This window comes from Prunus dulcis, unplaced genomic scaffold, assembly GCF_902201215.1.
Source record: "Prunus dulcis unplaced genomic scaffold, ALMONDv2, whole genome shotgun sequence".
In the NCBI taxonomy this organism is placed as follows: domain Eukaryota; kingdom Viridiplantae; phylum Streptophyta; class Magnoliopsida; order Rosales; family Rosaceae; genus Prunus; species Prunus dulcis.
This window is the reverse complement of record NW_023010496.1, coordinates 1-12,186: the sequence shown is the minus strand read 5'-3', so window position 1 is coordinate 12,186 and position 12,186 is coordinate 1. Positions and strand designations below refer to the sequence as shown.

The following is a 12,186-nucleotide window of genomic DNA, read 5'->3' as shown; positions in this document are numbered from 1 at the left end:
AACATTGCAAAGCGTAGCCATAAGCAAATAGCGTGAAAAATGCATCCATTGAAACAATGACAGAATGAATCTCCTACCTCCTATGCTTCGACCCATCTCCTACTTCACTCCCAAACCCCCATGGCGTCGCTGTTTCAACACCTGTTCAGAGGCGACTGTTACTGCCAATGAGGTCCTTACCATCCTTGAAACAGTCAACCATATGGAGAGTGCCTTGGAACCCGTAGTCCCCAAACTCTCCAGTGAGATAGTGAGCTATGTGATCCGAGAACAGACAAACCCACGATTGGTTTTCCGGTTCTTCATCTGGGCAACCAAAAGGATGAGGCTTTGCAGCCGAATGTCTCAGAGTTCGGTCATTGACATGCTTGTCAGGGACGATGCCTTTGAACTCTATTGGAGAACACTTGAACAACTGAGAGACTGCGGGCTTCCAATTGGTTCTGCTGCCTTTGCTGTGCTGATCAATGGTTATGCCAAATTGGACATGGCTGAAAAGGCTGTGGAGACATTTGGCCGGATGAAAGATTTCAATTGTAAGCCTAATGCCTTTGCTTACAATGCGATACTTTATGTTATGGTGCGAAAAGAACTGTTTTTGCTAGCTTTAGCTGTATATAACCAGATGTTGAAGTCAAATCATAGTCCCAGTAGAAATACTTATGACATTTTGATTAATGGGTTCTGCAAAACGAGGCAAACTCAGGACGCGCTTCAAATGTTTGATGAAATGACCCAGAGAGGTATTGCTCCCAATACGATAACTTATACTATTGTTGTTTCTGGCTTGTGCCAGGCAAAGAGGACCCATGAAGCGTATACATTGGTTGAAATGATGAAGGCAAGTGGGTGTCCTCCTGATTTGATTACTTACAATGCTTTACTTGATGGGTATTATAAATCAGGCAGCATTGGTGAAGCTTATGCGCTCTTGAGATCATTTGAGAGGGATGGTTATGTTCTCGGACTCAATGGATATACTTGCTTGATTCATGGTTTATTTATAGCTGGGAGATTTGATGAAGCTCATGGGTGGTATAGCAAAATGATCAAGAAGGGCATCAAACCTGACATTGTCTTGTGTACGATAATAATTCGGGGGTTATCAGATGCTGGCAGGGTTAAGGATGCTTTGAATTTCTTGAACGAGATGAATGAGAGAGGTTTGGTTCCCGATGCCTACTGTTATAATGCTGTCATTAAAGGGTTCTGTGATTTGGGTCTTTTGGATGAAGCTCGGTCTCTTCATCTTGATATTTCAAAGCTAGATTGCTTCCCTAATGCCTGCACTTACACCATTCTCATATGTGGTATGTGCAAGAACGGGCTGGTAGGGGAGGCGCAACAAATATTCAATGAGATGGAGAAGCTTGGATGTGTCCCTTCTGTTGTGACCTTCAATGCTCTTATTGATGGACTTTGTAAGGCTTCTAAGCTTGAGGAAGCGCACTTATTATTTTACAAGATGGAGATAGGAAGAAATCCTTCATTATTTCTTCGTCTTTCTCAAGGTAGTAATCGGATTACTGACAGTGCCAGTCTTCAAACGAAGGTAGAGCAATTGTGTGAGTTAGGATTGATTCTTAAGGCCTACAAACTTCTGACGCAGCTAGCTGATAGTGGGGTCACACCTGACATCATCACTTACAACATTCTAATCAATGGGTTTTGCAAGGCTGGTAACATAAATGGTGCTTTTAAGCTCTTCAAGAATATGCAATTGAAAGGGCTCTCACCAGATTCTATTACATATGGGACACTTATAGATGGACTGCAAAGGGTTGATAGAGAAGAGGATGCCTTTGTGGTCTTTGATCAAATGGTGAAGAATGGATGCATGCCTAGCTCTGCAGTTTATAAATCACTGATGACTTGGTCTTGCAGGAGAAAGAAGATTTCTTTAGCTTTTAGTCTTTGGTTGAAGTATCTAAGCAACCTTCCTCTGAGAGAAGAGGAAAAAATCAAAGCAATAGAAGAAGACTTTAAGGAAGGGAAAACTGAGAAGGCAATCAGAGGTTTAGTGGAAATGGATGTAAACTTCAAAGACTTTGATTTAGTACCATGCACCATTTTGCTAATTGGTTTGTGTCAGGTGAGAAGAGTACATGAAGCTTTGAGAATATTTTCTGTTCTTGACGAGTACAAAGTCATTGTCACTCCACCAAGTTGTGTACATTTGATCAATGGTCTCTGCAAAGAAGGGAACTTGGACCTGGCGTTAGGTGTCTTCCGATATACTCTGGAGAAGGGTTTCATGTTGATGCCTGAAATATGCAACCAGCTGCTCAAGTGTCTTCTTCGTTCCCAAGACAAAAAGGATCACGCCCTTGATCTCATTAGTAGGATGAGATCTTTTGGATATGATCTTGATTTTTATCTGCACCAAACTACAAAATTTCTTCTAGAATGCCACATGAACTAAAGGGAAATGGAAAACGTGTCTCTTGGAAAACGTGTCCTGAACCTGCAATTACTACTACTTGGGGTTTTGATTCTTGCTAGCAAGGTAACTTCTCTCTTCCTGCTTCTCACTTCATTTGATATGATGGTTAATTTTTATTTTATGATTTTAATTTGTGTATTCTTTTGTCTGTTTTTTGTTCTACATGTTGTGTTTTGTTTCTTTGTTATGATTAGTGTTGTTTTGGAGGATTGAAATTTGGTATTTGTTCTGTATATGCAAGAAAAACATTAGAACTGAAAAAAAAAAGCTTGGGGTGTTGTTTCATTGTAGCTCGTATTTGTGGAGAAAAGGGTAAACTACAAATCTACAAACAAATAAATTACAAGCATTTATCATGTTTTTTTATATATATTTTCTTCCTTATGTGGCACATTGATCATCGCTTGCGAGCCTGGCACATTCGATTGATGTGTATACTCATTAGTAGTTAAGCTTCCACCAAGCACGTTATTCATGAAAAAAAGGCTTATTCAGTTTTTATTTTTTTCCTTCCTGCTATCTCATAGTCTAATGTGTGTGATTATGTATTTGCAGATATGTCTGTGTTTGGGGAGGACTGCATGTTTCACCTGTTTAACCCAAATTGTGACAAGCCTGTGGCCTTGGTGAGAAAGGTATCTTCTTTCATAAATCAGGCCGAGAAGGCATGTGTTGAGAGTGTTTGGAATTTCAAATGAAATCTTAATAAGATGCAGTTATTTGGTTATATGATAGATGGGTCTGTAATATCTATGATTTCTCCATCCTGGTCTACTATTGATTTTTCTACCCTTTGCACAACAATGATATTTATTTATTTATTTGTTAAATATCGTTTTTTTTCCTTCTTGTTAACAAGGAATTCAACTGAAGTGTGATAGGTTTTGCTTTGCTTTAATTATGTTGTTTTCTTATAAGTTTCTCCCCTGATATAAATTATAATAAGCTTCAGACACTTGGCTTTGGGATGATTAAATATGATTGATAGTTTTCTTTTTACGCAGCCCAAAAAAGCCAAGTCAATTTTTCACTTGTATTGGACCATTCTAAGGTTTCTCAGGAACTTGTATTATTTTTTTGTTGGGATAAAAAAAACTGAGCAAGTATATGTGCTGCCATCAATAAGATTACTGCCAGGTATTCAGTTTTTCAGATCTAGACTTGAAGATAAGCCTGATAAATTGACTTCTTCTCAATGGTTCACTAAGATTGATGTCTCCCTTGACTTGGTATATCTGGTTATAACCTAGGGAGTTTATTTAATGCACGTCTGTATTGTCTGAAACCCATACCCTCCCAGCAAGTAAATCCCTCTTATTCCAGTTTATGCAATCATGGATTTTGCAAACCATTGCTTTCTTTATTTCGTTAAGTTTAAATTATGGATATGCATTATGCGTGGTTAAGTGGACAGATTGATGTTTTTAATTAAATATTTTATGTTCATTTCTTTCCATGGACATATTCTTGTACTAATTTTCTTTAATTGTCTTGCGTATCTCAGGTTGGCTCCTTGCTGACATGCTTCTCTTTCAAGTCACTCTTGTCACAGCCAAGTTCTTATTTGGGGTTCTTGCCCAGGTAGGAAAGGTAAATTATAAGCTGCAACTTCCAAGTGGTTCAAAATTACATCCAGTTTTCCAATCTGTAATGCCTTACAAGGCATCTTTTCTCCTTACAATGTTTTGCCTACTACCAATACTGATGGGATCATACAAGAGCAGCCTGTTGATATATTGGATATATGAAAGGTGAAGAAGAGCAATGGAGGAATTACTGAGGTCGGTCTTTAATGGAAGTTAATGCTGCTAAGGAAGATGCCACATGGGAGGAGTTTCTGGACTTTCCAGTCAGATTTCAAGCTTTTGATTCTATAGGAGCAGTAGGAATTTTTGCAGGAGGATAGATTAGCAAACAAGAGCCATTCCAGCAATCCTAGCTAGTTATCATGGATACCCAAGTCAGCAAGAAGTTTGGCAGGAAATCTGTTAACAGTTAGCTTTTGTAGTTAGGAGGGTGTCCGTTTTAGCAGAAGGAAGCCTAGCATGCAAACCAAGCTATAAGAGCTGGTAATTTTGCACTTTCTGGCATGCTTTGTGTGGTCAAGACTCAATATTGCTTTCTCTTAGCAATATTCTTTATGCCAGTCTCTGTTGTGGAGTCTTGGTAATAGGTTATAGCATATCATCTGACATATTACACAAATTTCTCTTTATGTGATTAAAAGGTTGAGCAGTGGGTTACTCATTTTATAGAGGCTGTAACGACCGCGAAAAATCGTGCATCTTGGATCTTCTGTTTCTATTGTGGGTTCCATTTTTCTCAAAGGCTTCTGAGATATGGTGTAATAATTAGTATAGCTGAAGCATATGCTTATGATAATTACTTGAGCAATATCTATGTACGTGATAAATGTAACAAGGACAAACTATCTCATAGTGTTCTGAGCAAACAATGTTCAACGGATACTTACTGCTTACCGAGGAAATCAATTTAATTGCTGGCATTGATTTGGGAGATGGATCATCATCTGAGCTTATGTTTTTTTTCTTGATTCAAGTATGGTTGAAACGCTCCGGTTGAAAATCAAATCCTTTGCTATAAGCAAAATAAGAAAAAAGAAAAAGGAAATTCTTTGCATATTCGGTCCTTGATTAACTTTAATTTGAATCATTTGAAAATTTATACAAGTTCTCAAAACAAAGAAAATAAAAATCCCACACCATTATCTAAAAGTAGTAACTTGTAATTCAAGTGGTTGTGATAAGAGCATTTACCATTCGAAATATCCGCTCATCTAATATTGCTTGATAAAAAGAAAAAAATTTAAAATATAATTATTCATCCCTTTTAATAAAAATTTATTACATCCCAAAAGTTGAAGTTTTTTTTAATAGAACCCAAAAGCTTGAGTTCAAGTGGCAAAGGAAGTAGGTTTTAGGATCAAGTCTAGATGTACTTACAAAAAAAATAACCTTTTAGCCAATGTGTGTGTGAGAAATTCTTCCCCTTTCATGTAATTTAGAAACTATCGCGTGTATTAAATATAAATATATATATATGTATATATATTTTTGGGAAATAGCCCAAAATGCCACCATTTTCATAATTCTAACTGAAAATACCACCCTTTTTAAAAAAATTTGGAACTATCACCTACAAATATAAAATGATTGTACCTTTATTGCTGATTTTTCACAAGTTCAGAAATTTGGTCTGTTCTCTTAGGTCACACAGCTCTCTCTCTCTGGCACAACTCTCTTTCTCTTTGGTAGCTGTCTATAACAGCTCTCTGGGTCTGTCTTGGCTCTCTCTATCTTGGCTCTCTCTCTCTCTAGCACAACTCTCTGTTTCTGTCTTTGCTCTCTTTCTCATACCGCAGCCGTTTATCTCTGTAGCTTCGTTATCTCTTTCTCCCCTATTCGATCTGTTGCTCTTTGTAGCTTCGTTATCTCTTTCTCCCCTACTCGATCTGTTGCTCTCTGTTTGGAATCGCGAACCCTTCCCTTCAGCAATGTCTTCTGAATAGCTGCTTGCAACGTTGAATCTGTAGTGGATTGCCGACCCCGAAAAGGTATTGTTCATGGTTATTTTGTTAATATCAGTGGGATTATGTGAAATGAGTTATAGTTTGATTGTTTGGGTTTGTGTTAAATTCGTTTTGGCTTTAATGTCTTTGGGTTAGGTTTTGTTGAATATTCATGCTCATTCATCTGGGTTTGTACCAATTCCATTTAGATTGGTCTGGATATGTGAATCTTCAAACTTGGGATTTTCAATTTGATGTAGTAGATCTGTATAGTGAGATTCTGATGTGTTACCAGTGTACAGTGGTTGTGTTCCTCTTATTTTACAGTCGTAGTGCTGTTATATTGCTAGTATAGTGCCTCTATATTGCTGCTATATTGCTGCTATATTGCGGTTATATTGTGGTTATATTGCTATTCTATTGTATGTTTATTGTGGTTATATTATTGTGTGAATGAAATGTTGTTTTGTCATGGTCATAAATGGAGACAATTGTTATTCTCGTGTGCTACAATGGAAAATGGGTCACCTCGAAGAAGATGTGCAAATATGAAGGGGGTGACTCAAAAGGCTTAATAGTTCCACGGACCATCAAATTTGCTGAACTGTTGGACCGTGTGCATCAGGTTGGTAATACAAACATCAGGGAAGACAAGATTTGCTTAAAATTCTCAGTTTTGGTGGCCTCGAATGAGTGGAAGCACATAAAGATTGAGGACGATGATGATGTCAATTTTTTTTATGAAGTACAATTCCGAGGTAACACCTTCAAAACTAGCTCCCTTACTCGTGAGTATAGAAGATAAAGGACTGACAAATGATGTAGTTCATAGTATGCATATCACGACAGATAGTAGTCGGATGGGTCATTCTTCAGTTGCCATTGTTGAAAGCAATGAAGTAACTTTGAATAATACAAATGTCACTGATTTGGGAGGTGAAGTAGGGACAGATTTTATGGATATGATTGATTTTAGCGAGGTGGAGGAGATGCATGGTGGTGATAATGGTACCGAAAGAAATGAAGTGTCAGTGTACTCTGCCCCTCCTAATTTGGGGTGCTTGAACACAGCTGGCCAGTTGCCAAAAATGCGTTTAGGAGGAGAATCTGAACCCACTCGTCAACATTATTGGAGTCAAATGGGTGAAAAAAATCGGTATAATGCAGTCGGTGTAAAAGATGAAGAAGCATATTTGGACAGCGGGTTTTCCCGAAGCGATTGGAATCCGAAAATTACAGTTGGGCAAATTTTCTCTAGTAAGAAAACATTGTTGACGGAGTTACGGTTGACGGCATTAAGAGGCCACTTTGAATTTAAGGTGCAATTCTCTTGCACTAAGAGGTTGCTTGTGGTTTGTTCTCAACGTCCATGCCCATGGCGGGTCCAAGCATCGAGAATTGGAGAATACAGCTTCATGATTGTGAGGTGTACAACTGTCCATGAATGTGATTTGAGGTTTGTAAGTGACAAGCATCGTCAAGCAACCGCAGCACTTGTAGCCAGTTCACTTAAAAGGAAGTTGAAGGATTGTCGGACAATATACACACCAAGTGACATTATGAGAGATGTGAAACACAACTTTTGTTGCACCATCCATTATTCGAAAGCTTGGAAAGCAAGGGAGTTAGCTCTATTGTCCATTAGAGGATCAACGGAGGAGGCATATTATATCCTTCCAGCTTATTGCTATGAATTGGAGCGTATGAATCCCGGCACAAAAACTGACATCCGAACTGATGAGAACAATCACTTTGTGTATTTATTTATGGCGGTTGGCGCATGTATTAGAGGGTTCCGTTCTTCCATGCGCCCAGATATAGCCGTGGATGCCACTCATTTAAAATCCAAGTACAAGGGTGTTATGTTTGTAGCAAATGCATTCGATGGTAATCGAAATATATATCCTCTTGCTTTTGGGATCGGGGATTTGGAGACGGATGCATCATGGCATTGGTTTTTCACTAAACTTCATGAAGCCATTGGTGAGTGTCCCAATCTTGTTATTATTTCTGATCGCAATGTTAGCATAGAGAATGTGTGGAACAAAATTTTTCCAACTGCACAACATGGCATATGCTTTTATCATATGAAGGGGAACATGAAACGAACTTTCAAGTTGAAAAAGCGTGATCACATACTTATGCACTTTGAGAAGGCTGCGAAATCTTATTCCATTGCTGAATTTGATTGTCATTTTCGTAAGATCAAGCGAAAGGAACATGTTGCTCAATATCTTGAAGAGGCAGGGTTACATAAGTGGTCTAGAGCTCACATGGATGGACGCCGCTACAATGTAATGACAACAAATATTGCGGAGTCAATCAACTCAGTCCTTAGGTTTGCAAGAATGCTGCCAGTGGTTCATTTGATAGGGGAAATTGTTAATCTCCTTGTGAAATGGTTCACCGAACGTCGTGAGTTGGCTTTGAATTGCACAACAACATTGTGCCCCAATTTTGGAGAGAAGAAGTTGAGGAACAGGTTGGAGGATGCTGCAAGGATGAATGTGGTTAAAGTGAATAATGCACAGGATAATGTTTTGGACGGTAATATGGACGGCCTCGTAGATTTGACGAACAACAGTTGTAGTTGTAGAAAGTTTCAGCTTGAGCAGCTACCTTGCAAGCATGTAGTTGCAGTTTGCCGCTTCTTGAAAGTAAGTGTATATGCAAAGGCTTCTCGGTATTACACTCGAAAAACCTGGATGGATGCTTATTCGGATAGCATCTACCCGGTACAACCTCACGGAATGTGGGATACTCCTGAAGATGTTTGAAGTCGAGTTGTGCTGCCTCCCATGGCAAGGGTCATGCCAGGCAGACGAAAGAAGTTAAGAATTCCCTCTCAAGGAGAGGGCAGCATTAGAAGAAAGTGCTCAAGGTGCGGTTCCGCAGGCCACAATAAAAGCACCTGTAAAAACAATATTCCATTGCGCAATGTATCTTAGACAATAAGATTTGTGTTGCTTTGGTAGGTCATGTGAACTCAACTTTTATTTGTGGTGGGTTTCGTGTTATGTTGAATGGGAATTCTTTTAAATTTGCATTATTTGGGTTGCATTGCTACAGCATTCTGTATTGCTCACAGATTGCCATTATATTGACCTTTTATTGTACTGGTATTGCTTTCTGATTGCAATTATAATTTGAGTGCGAAATTAAAGGGACTGGAATGTAATTCCAAATGGATCCAAAACATTAAAGTTCTTAGAATTCCTATATTACACAGTTACTGTGATACTCCGACTATACCTTTTTTTTTTATCACAAATTCGGCCGATGCATAGGCCAGATGTGGGGCAAATACAAGGTGAAATGTCCTATGTGTTTGACTACATATACTTGTTGAAGGAGCATTACGAATGTCAACCTCAATAGATTGCTCATGTCTTGCCAAGAACACTCTTGAATTTATGCAATGTGCCCAAGCCAGTCCCAAAGCTGGACTCACCCGTCTACCTGATGTGTCCAGGGACTCCAAGTTTCCCAACCTCACCCCATTCACTCCATGATGTGGCCCAATAAAATCCACCACTTGGTTGGTGACAACCACCGCCAACCCATACTTATTTGATACTGTGATCGGAACAATGCAGCAATGGAATCAATGACAATGAGTTTCACAGGTAGGTGGGTGTGATCAATGGCAATAAATGCTTCTATGTCTCCAAGGACATGGATGAGTTCTTGAGCATCATGAACACCATGAACATATATGTCTTCCAATGGCTCCAACCTTATTAAGTTGGGGTATGATGCATGATAAAGGTTGCCTAGTTGTTGCAATCGACGAAATGGGAAGCTGAATTCTGTGAATATGTAGATGGAGGAGCCCCCTAGTCCACCATGTGAGGGTGGGAGCTGAGCTCGTACCGTAAGTTGGAGACAAAGCTGCGTCTTCCCAGAACCACTCTCCCCTACTAATTCTGTTATGGAGTTGCAGGCTATCCCACCCCCAAAGCAGTGATCTAGTATTGGGCATCCAATGGATAATTTAGGGGTTGAAAGAGGAAGGAGCATGAGGTTTTGGGGGGTCATGTTTGTGTCATTTAGGGGGGGATGTGATGGTGCTACAAGGCATGCATTATATATATATAGAGTTCATTTTCAAGGTCTGTACTGTAGGACATCTATCTTTTAAGGAATGTTTAATTCATCCTTTTTCCAGGTTGTAATTACTTTTTTGTTTATTTATTAGTATATTTTTGGACCATATAATTTAAACCATATTCTGATGCAGTACGTCCTCTAATAGGATCATATTGTGACTCTATCACTACTCTATTGTCCTGATATTGACATAATATTGCCACTATCCGCATGTTTATTGCATATATATTGCAGCTATATCGCCACAGAACTGGAGACCGATAAACTGTATACGCAGAAATAGAAAATGAGGCTTCATCATTCCATAAAATCCTATTTCCAAACTTACATAATACAACAACAAGCCACCCCATCGTTACATAATACAAAAGTACGCCACCTCATAGTTCCATTTCCCTACAAAATGAGGCTTCATCATTCCATACATTCCTATTTCCAAACTTACATAATACAACCACAGGCCACCCTATCGTTACATAATACAAAAATACGCGACCTCATAGTTCCATTTCCCTGTTGTTGACAAATTCGAAGTTGCATACTCTTCAAGTGCGGTGACCGCGACCCATGAAATTCATGACCCCGGCCACAGTGATCTTGGCCCAGTTTCCTGCCGAATCCACAATTATTGCAAATTTACGAAATAGTTCGAATCCCCTTTCCACTTGTTCTTGCTTCAACTTGGCCATTGCTTCTGATTCCTTGAATACCATAATTGCAGTGGCAGGGGCAAGTTCAATTTTTTCTTTCATTCTCTTTATATGTAGGAGATGCATGCGCGCATGATAACGACAGCGAATTGTGCGGTTTTTTATGACACCCCATCTAGCTTGGCCCTCCACAATTTTTGAAACTATGTCTGCATGAAGATTTTTCCAAAACATGGTATTACGTTGACATTGCTGTATGCCATGGACCAAGTCTGCAGGGAGTGAATTCGGTGACTTGGCTTCTGTTTCAGTCTCCCCTCCTTCAGTAATTGAAATCGTTGGGTTTGGTGTGAGGTTATGGGCCATGGTCTTTGATATTTATTGTTGGCTGCTGTACAACTTAATTGGAACAACAGGGGACTAAATGCGATGTGAGTTAAATCTGTGGGGAAGGTAGTGGCTGTAAGCAGCAGTTAATGTGATGGAAGTTTTCATTTCAAACAGTTGGGTTGATTAATATACCTGCAAATTTTAATGACCAAACCAGTAAGTGAGAGAGTTATTGGCGGGAGGGATTAGGGGGAGTAATTGGCGGGAGGGATTGGCGGGAGTGTTAGGCGGGAGTGTATTGGGCGGGATAGTATGGGCGGGAGTTATTACCCAGGTTGACTTTATGCCTTTTTGTGATATATGGAAAAGTTGGACGTTCCCAACTTGGTCATTTTCCCATTATGTCATTGAAATAAGGGAGTTGCCTATTTGCCAAATTCACCAACTCATTCGAATTGACCAATAATGGTTATTTTCTTATTTCTCATTTCACCAATCTCAATTCGTTTCCATTTTGCCATTTTTCATATTTTCCTATTTTCCATGTGTCATCCAAGTTTCCTATTTTTCAATTTTGCAATGTTTCATTATTTTTTCCTATTCCCTATTTTCGTATTGTGCAATTTCCCAAGTTTCCTTTTGTTCTATTTCCAGTTTTCCAATTTTTCAATGTTCCCATTTTCCCCCCATAATGTACTTATAAAAAGTTGCCTACTTTGCCTAATTCAGACAGTAATTAAAATTGTCCAATATGGTAATTGTCTTATTTCCCATTTCGACAATTTCAATTCGTTTCCAGTTTTCTGATTTTCCGTGTGTTCCTGTTTCCTATTTCCAATTTTCAAAATTTAAGTTTTTGTCCATTTATCCAATGTTTTTATTTCCAATTCGACTATTTTCTAAGTTTCCTTTTTTTTCCTATTTCAAATTTTTCATTTTCGTAACTGTCCTTTTGTTCAATTTCTACTTTTGCTATTTTCCAAGTTGCCTTATTTCCTATTTTCCTATTTTCCTATTTTCCAATTTTCAATTTTCAATTTCCCAATTTGCTTATTTGCCTACTTTCCAAGTGTCCTTTTTTCTGAATTTTCGAATTTTCGAACTTTCGAATTTTCGAATTTTCG

The 12,186-nt window shown here is 38.7% G+C and overlaps 3 protein-coding genes across 3 annotated transcripts; 2 read left to right on the top strand and 1 right to left on the bottom strand.

Moving 5' to 3' along the window:
- The first annotated feature begins 6 nt into the window (after positions 1–6).
- LOC117613682 (pentatricopeptide repeat-containing protein At1g79540-like) lies at positions 7–4,920 on the top strand. The gene is made up of 3 exons (XM_034342263.1): positions 7–2,506; positions 2,999–3,078; positions 3,948–4,920. Exon 1 carries the CDS (start codon positions 65–67, stop codon positions 2,420–2,422), a length of 2,358 nt encoding a protein of 785 aa, XP_034198154.1. The 5' UTR covers positions 7–64; the 3' UTR covers positions 2,423–2,506; positions 2,999–3,078; positions 3,948–4,920.
- A 2,140-nt stretch (positions 4,921–7,060) lies between these two features.
- Positions 7,061–8,749, top strand: LOC117613684. Its single transcript, XM_034342265.1, has one exon. The coding sequence runs from the start codon at positions 7,061–7,063 to the stop codon at positions 8,747–8,749; it is 1,689 nt and encodes a 562-aa protein (XP_034198156.1).
- Positions 8,750–9,473: 724 nt separating this feature from the next.
- LOC117613683 (DNA repair protein XRCC3 homolog) lies at positions 9,474–10,010 on the bottom strand. Its single transcript, XM_034342264.1, has one exon. The coding sequence runs from the start codon at positions 10,008–10,010 to the stop codon at positions 9,474–9,476; it is 537 nt and encodes a 178-aa protein (XP_034198155.1).
- Positions 10,011–12,186: the final 2,176 nt, after the last annotated feature.

Coding starts and splice junctions, on each gene's coding strand:
- LOC117613682 (XM_034342263.1), top strand. CDS start 65: ATGAATCTCCTACCTCCTATGCTTCGACCCATCTCCTACTTCACTCCC.
- LOC117613684 (XM_034342265.1), top strand. CDS start 7,061: ATGCGTTTAGGAGGAGAATCTGAACCCACTCGTCAACATTATTGGAGT.
- LOC117613683 (XM_034342264.1), bottom strand. CDS start 10,010: ATGACCCCCCAAAACCTCATGCTCCTTCCTCTTTCAACCCCTAAATTA.